The sequence below is a fragment of the Colius striatus genome, chromosome 1 (assembly GCF_028858725.1).
Source record: "Colius striatus isolate bColStr4 chromosome 1, bColStr4.1.hap1, whole genome shotgun sequence".
Taxonomy (NCBI): Eukaryota; Metazoa; Chordata; class Aves; order Coliiformes; family Coliidae; genus Colius; species Colius striatus.
In genome coordinates, this window is record NC_084759.1 from 128,776,637 (window position 1) to 128,791,560 (window position 14,924).

At 39.5% G+C, this 14,924-nt stretch overlaps 1 protein-coding gene across 1 annotated transcript in view; it reads right to left on the reverse strand.

Annotated features, from left to right (window-relative positions):
- Positions 1-14,924, reverse strand: part of LRP6 (LDL receptor related protein 6) — a 138,262-nt gene that overhangs the window by 41,506 nt on the left and 81,832 nt on the right. Inside the window, exons 6-7 of the mRNA XM_062007167.1 lie at positions 14,317-14,713; positions 13,630-13,801 (exon numbers count right to left, since the gene is read on the reverse strand). Coding sequence (XP_061863151.1) covers positions 13,630-13,801; positions 14,317-14,713 — 569 coding nt within the window. The remainder of the gene's footprint in view (positions 1-13,629; positions 13,802-14,316; positions 14,714-14,924) is intronic.

Sequence of the window (14,924 nt, forward strand, 5' to 3'; positions counted from 1 at the left end):
CTTGTCCTTCTAAAAGGAAGAAACTTCTTTATTTAAGGGGTTGCTTAACTACTGGCAAAGAGCATTAGTTGGAAAGCATATGGTGTGAGAGGAACTTTCTTTGGCAAACTTTAAAATGTGTGCTGCTCAAATACACTTCCTCTTACACTGAAAGAATGCCAAGAAAAGACAAGGTAGAACTTAAGGATTAAGTATCTCCTTTTAATTAATTTTTGGTTTGACACATGCAAATTATTTTGAAAGACGGCTTTATGTCACCTAAACGGACACCTATCTCAAAGTACTTACACATACCTGCCACCATGCTCCCACTGCAATCTCACCTGAGCACACCTGTACATTAGTTAATATGACCATCTGCCCTCTAGCAGCTAAGCACCACCATACGGGTAGTACTATGGTACTACATTGTCTGCACTCACTTTGGCTGCATTTTAAGGATATTTGAATAGAATTTAACCAATAGGCTTCAGAACCAAACACTTTGGTGTATGACAGAAGGAAGGTGACAAGGGATTAATATAATGATGATACATCTAATAAGCACAAGGAAAAAGACACAATCACTAATCAACCAGTTCTGAAGGATTTCAGAAGCATCTTTTCATACACTGAAATTCAGGTGAGAACTGAGTCCCAGCCAATACTGCTTTATGCATTCATTCTCCTTCTCAAGCCCCAGATGGATCGGTTTGTCTCAGTGAAGCCCCTATATAAGAAACCCACCTTCTGCTGCTGTAAGGCAGCGTCTCCAGCAGTTTATGCTGCATTTAACCACAATGTGGTGTGGGTTTCACATTCTGAGGCTATTCTGAATACTGCAAATCACAGTGAGAATATAGACTACAACAGGAAACAGATGTGGTGCAACCACAAACACTACCTTTACTGAAAGATCTAGTAGTTCCATGAAAAAAAAAAAAAAAAACAAACCAAACAACCCCCAAAGTACGAAAATTATTTGGCCTCAGAAAAAAATACCATATACCCTGCCTGTACGATAAGGGCTTTGCATATCCTAGAACAATAGTGAATGAATATTTGAAATTCAACAAGGGAAGTGTACAGTCCTGCATATGGGAAAGAATAACCCCATGTACCAGTACAGGCTGGGGAATGAATTCTTAGAGAGTTCATTCCCCTCTTAGAGAGTAATGGACCTGGGGGTCTTAGTGGGCAGCAGGATGACTATGGCCCAGTAATGTGCCCTCGTTGCCAAGAAGGCCAATGGCATCCTGGGGTGTTCTCCTCCCCCACTACTCTGCCCTTGTGAGACCACATCTGGAATATTGTGTCCAGTTCTGGGTGCCTCAGTTCAAGGAGGACAGGGAGCTGCTGAAGAGAGTTCAGCACAGGGCCACAAAGATGGTTAAGGGAGTGGAGCCATGATGAAAGGCTGAGGGAGCTGGGGCTCTTTAGCTTGGAGGAGACTGAGGGGTGACCTCATTAATGTTTACAAATATGTAAAGGGTGGGTGTCAGAACGATGGAGCCAGGTTGTTCTCAGTGACGTCCAATGATAAGACAAGGGGCAATGGGTATAAGCTGGAACATAAGAGATTCCAAAGAAACACATGGAAGAATTTCTTCACTGGGAGGGTGAGGGAGCACTGGAACAGGCTGTCCAGATGAACTGTGGAGTCTCCTTCTCTGCGGACATTCAAAATCCACCTGAATGAGCTCCTATGTGACCTACTCTAGGTGGCCCTGCTCTGGCACAGGCTTGGACTAGATCCTTCGAGGTCCCTTCCAACCCTTAAGAGTCTGTGAATGCAAGCCTCTGGCCTCAGGAAAATACCACTTACTCAAAATCAATGAATTAATGCTGAAAATGTGGTCACATTTTAAGATTCTGTTGTTGATGATCAGCAAGAACAAGAAAATAACAACTTTGAACCATCACTTCCATTCTACAGTCACAGATGCATTGCACAGTGATAGATTCTAAGGGTCCTTCCTGCTGTTAGACATCGTGCATTCAGTTCATTCTTGAATACCAGTAATATCTGTGACAACTAAGACAATGCAGTGAATGTATCTTTTTGACAATCTGGGATTTGAATGTACAGTAGTTTACACTTACCATTTGATTCGTTCAAGTCTAGAGCTCAATCATTATCCAGCTTGTGAAGATAATGTTCATCTATGGTTAGAGCTCATGCTGGAACTCTGGCAAAGCTATGCAGTCTAGTAGTTTGCTCAGGTCTAGCAGACTAAGGCCAGTGGCAGTAGAGACTGGGCTTATATAATGTACATTAGCTTATACCCACAGCACTGAGGAGATGCTAATAATATAAGCTGCCTGTCCCTCTTGGGCCATACTTAAGATAGAAGGTAGAGCCCATTTCTACAAGGTGCCAGCCAGCCTCAGTACTGGTGACTCCCGAAGAAGACGACAGCACACAGGCTCTGGAAAGAACAGACTTTCCAGCGTAAATCTGAGAGACTGTCAGACAAACCTGATTAACCCAAATGCCATAAGCAGAGTGTCAGTGTTCAAACTGCTACTCTTCATCTTAACTCACAAGTGCAATTTCCTCTGCAATCTGAAACCATAGAATCACAGACCAGCCCAGGCTGAAAGATGTTGAAAGACCATCTCGTCCCATCTTTTGTGGAAGGTTGGACCACCTGGTCCAACCAGCCACTTATCTAGGGAGCTTAGATAAGATTATCTTGCATCCTGTACAGTCACATCTTGAAAACTTCCAGTGCTGTGGACTCCACCACATCCTTCTGGAGGCTATTCCAGTGAATGACTGCACTCACTATAGAATATTTATTTCTTATATTGAGATGGAAGCTTCCCCAGCGCAACTTGGACCAGATGTCCCTGTCTTCTCCATGTGTCTCCTTATGAAAAGAGATCCTCCATCCTCCTTGTAGCTGCCCTTTGAGTACTGGAAAACTGTATTAAGGTCCTCCACTAATCCTTCTCCAGGAAGAAAAGACCTAAATCCTTCAGTTGCTCCTTATAGGGCAGGTTCTCCCATCCTTCGATCATCTTCATGGCCCTCCTTTGGGCCCTCTTTAGTCTGTTTGCATCTTTTTTGTACTGTGGTGACCAGAGCTGGACACAGCACTCTAGGTATGGCCTGCCAAGCAGTCATTAGAGTTGGATAATCACTTCTCTATACCTGCTAGCAATGACTCGTTGATGCAACCCAGGATCTGATCTGCCTTTGTTGCTGCAGCAGTATACAGGAGTCATCTTCAGCTTGTTGTTCACCAGGACCCCCCAGGTCCCTTTCAGCAAGGTTGCTCCTCAGCCACACAGATCCTAGTCTGTACTGGGCTCTTGGGTTACATCATCCCATGTGCAGGATCTTGCACTTGTCTCTGTTAAACTTCACATAGTTGCTGTAAGCCCACTCCTCTAGCCTGTCCATGTCTCTCTGGGAGATGGCTCTCCTTTCTGATATGTCCACCTCACCATCCAGTTTATTGTCATCAGTACACTTGGTGAGGGTGCTTTCAATCCCATCACCCACATCATTTACAAAGATATGGAACAGCATAGGACCAGTATTGATCCTTGGGGCATCCCACTTATGACAGGCTGCCAGTTTAAGAAGCCCAGATCACCACCCTCTGCAAACAACCTGTGAGCCAGTTCCCTATTCATCTCACAGTCGACCCACCCAGTCTGTATCAGCTAAATAACATCCCCTACCATTCTGTGATTCTATGACAGTTTTCTGGGTCCTCTTTTATGGAATCCTCATTTAGATATGTTTATAAATAATCAGGAAGTTGTTAAGTATCATGTATGATACTTACATAGAGAATGACTGAAAAAGAGGAAGTCAATAATCAATGAAAATTTATAAGCAATGGCTTCTAACACTGTATCTTCAAAAAATTGAAGACTGCTTACAAGAATGGAATAAGTCTCTGTCACAGATCGAAATCCCCCAGCTACACTACAAGATTTTGCTGTAATTTTATTTCAGACACACAGATCATAAAAACAAAATCACAAACCAAACAACTTTCTCCTGTAAAATCCATAGACTGTGCCAATTTCAGATACAAACATCTCACAACAAAATAACTTGAACCTAAGCCCTGTTTTTTAAGATAGACAGCCAATTTTGGACAAATGACAGTGACTTTGGCTGTCTATTGATTCCTGAACTCCAGCACCCTTATCAGTACCAGCTTACTGGTCCTCAGAGAGGCTGAGAGACTTCAGTTAATATACAGGACCTCAATTGCTCTCTTGCTCAAGTACTACTGCCATCACTGAGCCACTTCTGAAAAATTTCTAGCAGAGACCACAGATGGAAGCCATCTCTCCCAACTGACTGATGGGAAGGATGCAATGGAAGCATTTATCTTCTGTCTGAAAGGATAAGCGATAAGAGAGCATTCTGACTTGGTGGCAATGCTTTTCATGTCACCAGTCTCACAAATGGAGAACATACTAGCTTGTTGTTTCCTTGGTAGATGTTGAAATATACTCTCAGATACATAGTTCTGGTTTAACCTACAGCATGAAAAATACACTTAGCCATTTAGCAGACGTGGACGAATGAAAAAAAGGATAAAGGTCTGCTGAAGAATAGTTTAACTCAAGAGTCATTCTAAGGACAAGTTGAGTTTCTTGCAATGGTTTGAAAGACAGCAGAAAAGCACCAGAAGGCATTACCAATTTCACAGTTTCAACATAGGTCAACGCTACTGCACTCTAGAAATATATACAACTAGAAAACAACGCAGTGAAAAGGTGGATTTCTCATGAATTTCATCATTAACACTGATATGCATAAGATGATTGCAAAGATTACTCTAAGACAGCTGTGAAATACTGAATTCAATACATGTATCCCAAATATTCAATGTACTATGGAAAAAAACATTCAACAAAGTCTTCATTATATCTGAAATAGTTTAGGAATACTTAAGGTTTAGGCTTAGTTACTTCATCCCCGATTACCCAATGATAAATACTTATTTGTGCTGTTTGATGCAACACATTTGACTCAGTTCATGACGCTGCTAATCAAGGATATGACTGTTTACCTTTCACCTAAACGTATGTGAATGTTACTGTATCAGAAAACTGCTAAACAACACTAACTCATTAAATTTATTTGGTTAAGTAAAAAAGAAAACTAGGGTGGCACCTGTCTTAAAAATAACTCTAAAGGATGACTAGCATACCTTCTGAACGTTACATGAGCATTTTTTCAGAATGAGTTTGAGAACTACATATTTTCAACTTGCTTAAGCAACATAACCAGAACAGACCCGAATTATTTACTGGTATGGCTACAGTAATAGCATACAACTAACATATGTATCTACTATAAAACAGCAGCTTTAAGAGAGGAAAGACGGGACAGCTTGCCTAAATTTCCAGTTTTATTAGTCCTCCCCTTTAAAAAAAGAAAAAAGGTCCTGATCAACCATACTCTCTTTGACCAAGCAATTGAAACTCCAAACTCAGAGTCATTAACTTAATCGCATTTTCTGTGAATTCTAAAATGTTAAGGAATGTTTTAGATATTAAATGGGAAGTCACTTCTTCACTGCAGTGAAATCCTGAGAAAATAGCAGAAGGGATACCTGGAACCATTCATATTTGCCTCAGAAACCAAATGCCTCCAAGCTGACTCCACAATTTCTTACTGTTAATTGTTTTATAACAGCCATTACTAATTTACCAGTTCCCCTGTACCCTGAATTTCCTTTTGAGCTCTAATCATTTTTCCAAAGAACTCAAAATATATTTTTCTTGAGCATAGACAATGTTCCTAATAGGACTGCAGTAAAGATAAATATGTAAAAACAGAATAGAGATTAACTTCGTAAATAGTCCTTTCTATCATGCTACAGACACTGTTATAAGCTCATTTCTTTCATAATAGGACAACTTTCCTAGTTTGCTGATCAATCAATGCCAACAGCAGAATTGTTTTCTCAGCAATGAAATGTTATTTGAGAAAAAAACTAGTTGGATTTTCAGTCAGGTGAAGAGATAAATCAGGGAGTGAAAGGAGTTTATAACCATTGTGATGATAAAATATGACATTTCCTAGGCAATCTCACACAACACAAAAAACATCCTCTGCATTTGTAAAGAACACGCTAAGACAAAATCTTGACCTGAACTGATTAACATGATGAGAACAGAGGTTTTCAAAGGAAAAAAAAAAAAAGGCTCCTCTGAGAAGATTCATGGTAAAACAGGTGAGTAAAGATGCTGGGCTTCGGCAAGTAATTTCAGTATATTAATACAAAGGGTGGAGTGGCAACAGTCAGTGTTCCGTTACATGGACATAGGGCCATAGGGGTACAAAAGAAGATAATTACTATGATCCTGCAGCTTTCCATTTGTCAACAAAGTCTCTTGTTAACCTGCATACACGCTTCACAGGAAGTAAAGGAAACTATTCAAGACCAACCTGAACTCTCACAGTGGTTTGGGGGACAGTTTTACAAGACTAGGCTCAGCAATACAGCTCTATTGCTTATGCACAGGGGTAAAAGCCTCTGTTCTCTCCTCTTCCTTCCCAAGGCACTTTCTTTCAGTACCTTGCTCCAGCAACTTTATATTTTTACTTTGTTCTCTACCTAACTTGGTCCTTTCCAGACTCTTCCATAAGTAACTAGAATTGGGTGTTTTGGTTTTGTTTTGTTGGTTTTTTTTTAGAAGGGAAAAATGTGGAAAGTGTTTTGCTGTATTGGCAAGCCCAAGTGCACAGGGAACAGTTCAATGAGTGACTCAGTGCAAAGTAGGGTGGGCAGTCAGGTGCTGTGGTGTGTAGGTGCTCTGGGACACTTTCCACTTTTTGTGGTAATAAGCTATTAATTCACATGCTCCCTTCAAAAAATCACTTAAATTCCATGAGTCTCTACATGCTCAAAGGCTTCTTTTCCCACCATATGTATTTATTTGCCTAATAAAAGGTATTAACACTCCTATAAGCCTTTTCTCACAGACCTTTGCAAAAGTTGCAACATCCTGAATGATGTTAGGAAAAAAGTTTAGGTTAGGACTACAAAATCTCAAGAGTGAAATAAAAAGTCTGTATGAAGAAAGCTGAATAATTATTGAGAGGGATCACAAGATCACATGAATGCTTCTGAAGAAGCCCAGGTCCAAGGATGAGTACAATCTCTTTTTTTGTATGATAACGCAACTAAGCTTGGGAGAAGAGAAGCCAGAATAGTGGAGAGAGAGGGATTATAGCAGATTGATAAACAGTTCTCAGTTGAATCAGAACTGCAGAAGATAGCTCGATATTGCTTCATGTCACTTCCCAGCTTGCCTTCAACTATTCTTTTAAGTATGTCAGACTCAGTGAGGTCAGATGATGGCTCTCATTGTTTTAGTTTGAGGGATTTTAATGTTTTCCCCTTAGGTGACAAATACTGGCTGTCAGTTGAGGCTTGTTAGTCTCTGGATGAGACAATAGTGTAAACTAAAATACAACTTCCTCAGTCCAATAGGAAAAATCTAGGAAGCATGTACAACACATTAGTGGGTCTAAATGCTGTATTTCAATCAGCTCCATGCGGGGCCACTGGGAGCCATGAGCTTTACAAAGTTGTCATTAGCAAAACAGAACTGCTCATCTGTTAGAAAAGCTTGTAAGAAACATTCCTGAATTTCCAATGTGGAAATTCTTGAGTCAAGCTTTACAGATGTAAGTTACAACCAAGTCTGAGCAAAACAAACTTCTACTATTAACAGTAATGTGCAAAAAGGGTTACAGAAGCCAGCATTCTGCTTGACTGTGACTCAGGTGTGGGCAGCTCTCTCTGATAAAGCCACAGCAGTTTCTCCTTAGAGATAACAGAATAGAACAGGTGCTTTTAGAGTAGGATTCATCCAACCTATTCTAAACATTTACTTTAGGGTAAAGCAAGACACACTACCGAAAGGCTGACTTCTAACATTTTCTATAAAGGCAGCAAAAGACAACTTCATGAGCTGAAGGAATCTACATCTCATTAGATGGAAATCACCCAGGAATTTAAGTGAGAAATGCTGATCTATGACAAAAGAACGATTTTAAAACTGAATGTTGAAGTCTTCTGCACTATCACGTAATTTCTATGGCAGTAATGCCACTTCTCAGAAAAATACTATGCTCAGTAGTCAGAGCACTTGAGCACAGAACCAGATTACTCTCGGACAAGTGTGCTGGCTGTATGTACCCAAAATCTTCCCTTGGCATCCTCTTTCTGTTGCAAGGTGCTGGGAACCTCTCCCTGATCCATTAAGTATGTGAGCCTGTTGACAGCAGATCCCTCAAGACTTCTCTGAGAACCGATCAGTACAATTGGTTTGTAATAAGTGTCTCAATAATCAAACTTTTCAAATTTTCATTGTATTTAAATAGTCTCAATTTATCAAAGAAAGAAAAATATGACTTTTTAATGCCCTTGAACTGAAACTAGCATGGATATTCTGAATATTGTGCTACTTTTTCGCTTTTAAATTAAAACACTTTGAATGTGCAAAAGGTACATGCTTAAGTGACAAATCTGTAGCACCATACTCAAAAGGCAAAGCAAATCAGGATTTTTTCTCTTTTTAAGAAAAAAACCTAAAATCAGCTTACAATGTCAGATGAGGTCCACAGATAAGATGCTACTCAAATTCTTGTGTATCCAGCTCTTGGACAGTCAGATGGCCTTACTAATATGTGGTCTGTGGCTGTCATTTATTTGTTTTCCAATATAGTTTTGCTATCTTGGTTTGTGTCATGGAATTTAATTCTTCCCTAAGAAACTTCCTAAATGGAAATTATACAAATTACAAAATCATTGGTTTGATCCATTTTCTCAATGTCAGCCTAGCAGACATCAAGAAATAGCTGGAAATTCCATGACAAATTAAGCTTTAAATCATAAACCCCCATGGGACAGAGCAGAAGGATCTGCCCCTGCTCTCTACAGCACACTGGTTCTTTTCTGAAAGATGTTCCCAAGTACCACAACTATTTAAACCAGGTGGACAAAGAATGTGTCCAAAATTACACAGCAAAGCAACTTCAAGTATTTGTTTCAACTACCTTACTTCTGTTACCCGCAAAAACTTCATGCAAGTACACAAAAGCAGCTGTGTTCAACAGCTAGGCATGCAATGGTTTCTGCTTCTCAATTTTCAGACCTCTCCTTCAAAGTAGGGTGGATAGGGTAGGATTGGTAATCAGGCTTACTAGTCATCAATGTTTCACAATAGAAACACAAAATTTCTCAGTCAGAAAATAAATGCTGAATGCTTAAAAAATGAGATCTCCTTATTAGGATGGTGGTAAAATTGAGGGAGTTGTCATCAGAGAAAAATAGTGTCCTGCAATTTCAGGATTAGAATATGAATTAGAGCATTCTCTAGATTCCAAGCTCTTAGCTCCTAGGTCAAAGACAAAAAGGTTCTCTCTGTTCAAGATTTTTGTGCTCAAAAAAGTCTTGGAAGCATTTGTTTTCTGTTGTTGGACAAAGCTGGGTTCTGAAGACTTGTATGTACTTATGCTGAAAAACAGTAGGATATAAGATTTTCCATATTAATCATGAGGATTAGAGACAGTAATGTCAGGCACAGCTAATAGATTTGGGAATGCAGAAACACTTCGAGTTAGAGTTGCACTCAAAAATCACTAGATAATGGTTTGGATCTGTATACAAGGCAGAGAGTCCTTTCCTTAAACTCACCACTAGTAGGTGGGTGTCATCTCTGGCTCTGAGGATAGAGAATAGAAAAGATGAATAAAGAAAAATGAAGCAAAGACTGAAAAATTGTAAGAAATCAGCCATATCATCATTATTTCTTCTTAACACACACAGCTACACATGCATGCAGCCATTTGTAATTGCTTTATCAATATGAGCTTTGCTGACCATTTTAAATCCAACCTATGCCTTAAAACAGGTAGCGTACGTGCTCAGAAGACAAATACTCACTTGAGCAGGAAAATATAAGACCAATTCAACAGAGCAGATCATACATTTTTAACCTCATAGCACGGCAGGAAAATGCTTTAAACCTGTAGCAAGTCAATGAGAAATCTTCCCTACTGGTAAGCACAATAGCAGCCATCCATTTCAATAGAAGTTTATCAGCAGTGAAACCTGACCGAGATAAATGACGAAGCTGTTGAGCCACAGCCTGCTTCTGCCTGCTGCAGGCTGCCAGATAAAATGGGAACAAAAGCTCCCTGCTGTACCCCCTACCAGTCTCCATTAACCCCTGCTGATGCTTTATTATCGTCTGGGGGCTCCAGAACAGCATAGCATGAATCAGTGTGTCAAAAATAAATAATAAAATCTCATGTGTAGCACAAACAAACCAGAAACATAACTTGCAAGAAACATTCATTTGGTAGCGCTACAATTAAATAATAGTTCTGAGGAATTCCACTGATTAGGAAGAAAAAAAAAATAAAAAAAAAGCACAAAGTACATAAAATTATGTATGAAAAACTACTTAAAAGCAACACAGTATACAAACATGTTTCTCCTGCTTTTTCTACACACCCTACCTCCCCTCCCCCATGTCAAATCTATACAAACACATACAAGCAAAGCAGGGATGAGGCACATATTCTGATTTCTTCATGTCCAATTACAAGTTTCATCTTTTGATCCTGTAAAAATATCCTCTTTGTTGCACCCTCTCCAGAGTACATTCACCAAATACAAGTTTAAAACATTTACTGAAGGTCAAAATATCTTCAACTAAACTGATAAAAAAAAATGGATGAGAAGGGCAGGGAAAGTGTTACAAATCTCCTCAGGATTCATGGTTGCCATAGGAGAAAGGCAGTGGAAGGAAAAGCAAAGACTTGAAATGTTCAGTAATATTTTAGCTATCACAGATTCAGATAAGGACATTGCAGCCTGAGACTTCTGTAGCCTTACCATAAGAAAATCAATCTCCCATAAAATATTATATAGAGGCCACATGAAATTCTAGCAAAAATTCACTAAGATTCATTGGTAAAGAAACTCACTACCACCACTTTTGCATTACATAACACATTAGAGGGGGGGAAAAAACCCAACTACTTTAGACTGAACCATTCTCTGGGATGAACACCCTTTCTTCATCCTATAAAGCCTTTCCATGCTTTAACTACAGAAGTTGAACTGAACTTACACTCTGATCTATCCCTATCAAAGGTCATTGATTTTCATCACATTTCTGCCCCTCTAAAGTGCAGTTCGCAAGCAGCAATATTACATCCAAGGAAGTTTTTCCTACAGCTAATGCAACAAGCTAGTATAGTAAAGAATTCTCAAAGCCTCAAGGAATAGAATGGTCTTAACATAGGAAAAGAAGCTGTATAGGTTCAGTCCAAAGGTCCACCCAACCCCATGCCCTTTCTCGGACAATAATCAAAACTTTATACTTAGAGAACAGCATAACAAAGCAAATACAAACTGAAACTTTTCAAAAAGACTCTTTCCTTCTACACCAACTTACAATTCAGTGTTTTTTTTAATCAGAAGGCAATTCTATTTTCTAGTAAACTGCACTAGAATTGCCTTCAGGAGACTTCTCCAGCCTCCCCAGTAACACAGGTAAACTTGTAACATCCACAAACATTTCTACACTTTACCATCAACTGTTCAAAGAACCACTCGCTTTTGTTTGTTCTGCTCCCATGCCTGCCAGTATTATTTAAAAATGCCAATTTATTCTGTCAGAAAAAGTGTGTGAGGGGAAGTCCTGGTCACCTTAAACATGATTTTCCTGATTTTTTAGATCTGTCTCATACCCTTAAATTAACACTGTCTGTAATTTAAAAAAAAAAAAAAACACAAAAACAAAATACTGAAACAAACCCACAAAAGGCCCCAAACCTGTGACCCCAAATTCTCAAAATCACTCAAAATCCAAACACACTAAAAAAAATCACCCATAAAAACAGTAGGAGAATGTCTTCTCTGTCACTTTAAAGGGTTTAGACCATTTTTTTCAAGACTTTCTGCACAATGACATGAGTTAACATTAGCTTTTTCTAAAAAGCAGCAGCAATGTAATTGTAATCTTGGGAGCCTCATTGGAAAAAAATAACTAGTAATTCTGCAACTTTAAGAGAATAAATCTTCTCTGATGCCATGCATAGATATTACATGACAACCTAGAACAAACTCATTCCACTGGATCACATTGGTTTAAAAACAATGAAATGGAAACTGTCCCAGAAGATGTTGTGCCAGATTAGATCTCTTCTGTCCTGCCACAAACACAGTAATGTTGGCAAAAACATTTTATCATGTGTCCTGGCCCATTTGACAGAATTGCAGCAGTGCTCATGCCTGATCTAGATGAAAATTTCTATCACAAACTGATCCAGCACTGAACAGAATCATTACTAATGAATATGGAACCAAGGTCTGAGAAAGACTGAAGTGCATAAAAAAACCCTCAGTGTTTTGGCAGGCATGAGAGTGGAGAATGCCCAACTTCTCTTTTGCAAAATACACTCAATTCTAACACGGTATCAGTGTTGAAGTGCTCAATCTGTTATAAATAAATCTCTAAGTAGAGCCAAGACTCTTTTTCCCTTCTTTTCTCAGAGATGGTATAATATTAGGCAAATTGCAGACTATAAATCCTGTTTTCAGGACAACAAAAACTGGGCTCCCTGTGGATCCTCAGAGCAGTGCTTCAAAGTAACTCACCTTGCAGGACTGAAGTTAGTTTGACTCTGAAAGAGAACAGTTCCATGACTTTCCAGTGCAAGACTGTAACTCCTCATTGACTTATGTGAAGTTATAAATACACAAAACAACTTCATAAGGCCAGAGAAGATACCATGCCTAATATCACAAGGTCTGAAAACTATCTGCAATGGTAAGGAATCGTTAAGGAAAACTATAATTCATCAAAAGAAAGGAAGGGCAACCAGGATATAGCAAAGGTAGATGGTGCTACCATGCACCAGGTAGTAGCCAGGTCTACTGCTTCCCAGACGTCTCCTGCTTCTGCCTTTGGATAGCAGCTGAACATTAGCTGATACACTTTTTTTCCTCAAAGACTGATGAAGAGACAATAAATGCCAAGATTATTCCACAATTGTTATACAACAAAATAAACACAAGATTTTAAACGTGGAAGAGAAGGAAAATGGTGCTTTTCCCCTCTCATTTAAAAGTTTAATCAGCACATACCAGAACGAGAAGAAAAAAATCTATCCCCTCGCTGAACCCTAATAAAACAAAGGAGATGCAAAGTATCGAGGGATCTGTGGGAGTACAAATAATTCCATGCGAAATGAGACTTATTTCTTTAAAATATGTTCTACTAGCATCTAAGCTCGGCAGCACAAAGAACGAAAGATAAAGCCTTCTAACCAATAAACATTACTCCCTGTAAAAGTTTTTTTTTTCCCTGATGACCTAAGAATTTAATTATTTAAGAAATCCTTATCATACATTCTGGGATCTACTACAAGGATATTATTTTCATTTTACACGCAGAAAAATGAGGGAAGAATACTGAGCAACTTGCTCAAAGACTGAGAAGAAACAAAATTGTTTCTTAAAGCATAAATCAACCATTCTCCCATCACCCTTTTGGGCTGTATCAGAATTTGAACACCTGGAAAAGTAGAGTAACTACATCTAATAACTCCATGGAAAGAAAAATGCAGATGCAATCACAAACCTCTATTTTGTCTGTTTTGGCATCTCCCCAGTATATTTTGCTTTCTGCATAATCCAATGCCAGTCCATTTGGCCAGCCAAGCGAAGTATTCACCAGCACAATTCGGTCTGAGCCATCTAATGCTGCCCTCTCGATCTTTGGGATTTCTCCCCAGTCAGTCCAGTACATGTACCTGCAAAGGAAACAAAATCTTAAGAACTCTTATTAATCCAAACCTTCAATATTCAAAAAGCTTCTTCTGGACTACTGTTCCCTGAAACCACATTGCACACAGAGAAGCACATTCCTAAACCAAATGTATTTTCCTCACCTAAGCAAGGAAGCTCAAACCATTTGGAAAGCACTGATGTGTAAACACACCGCCCCTTTATACCAAACTCCTGTTGTTAGTTTGCTCAGTCAGAAAACACAAGTAGTGCTATTAGCTACAATGAGCAAACAAATCCACACTTCCCCAAAAACATTTTTGAACAGGAGAATAAAACACAAACACATATGATGACCCAACTGGCCAAAATAGAATAGTAGTCCCTGTGCCTCAGAGCCTGAACTTCCAAAGAATCCCAGTGTTTTAATTTTGAAGTCTCGGAAGTTCATCATTGCATCCCATTATCTGCACACAGGTAGACCAAGATATCTTCTTTATGTGACTAATACGTAAAAAACCACTGATGAACAGCTCCTCACCCAACCATTGGATCCAGAACAATAGCTCTGGGTTCTTCCAGGTCTTCGGATATCAAGATTTTTCTCATGGTCCCATTAAGCCTCGTAACTTCAATACGGTCTGTGCCAGTGTCAGTCCAGTAGAGATTCCGAGCAACCCAGTCCACAGCAATGCCATCCGGATGTGCGATCTGTGCTGTGACGACAAACTGACTGCCTGAGCCGTCAATGAACGAGCGGCGGATGGCCCTAACTTCATCGTCGGTCCAATAGATGTATCCTTCCAGAGGATCAAAGTCAATGGCAATAGCATGGCGGATGTCCTCAAGTGGCAGAACAATGTCTGTAAAATCCGGGGTGTCTAAGGAAATTCGCCTCAAATCTGTCCGGCGGGCCAGAAGCAGCAGTTCAGTGGCACCTACACAAGCAAGGTGAAAAGCACAACCATCTTGAAACCTGATTCCATACCATTTGGTGCAAGCTAGTCTAGCTACCTTGATTTCACAGGACCTAACCAAATCAGTGGGCAGCAGCTGAAAATTCCACTCAAAGGCTTCAAACATGAGGTTATTCTTCTGCAGAACATGACAGATGTCTTTACAGAGAAAACTCAGTGGTCACTTCCTTGT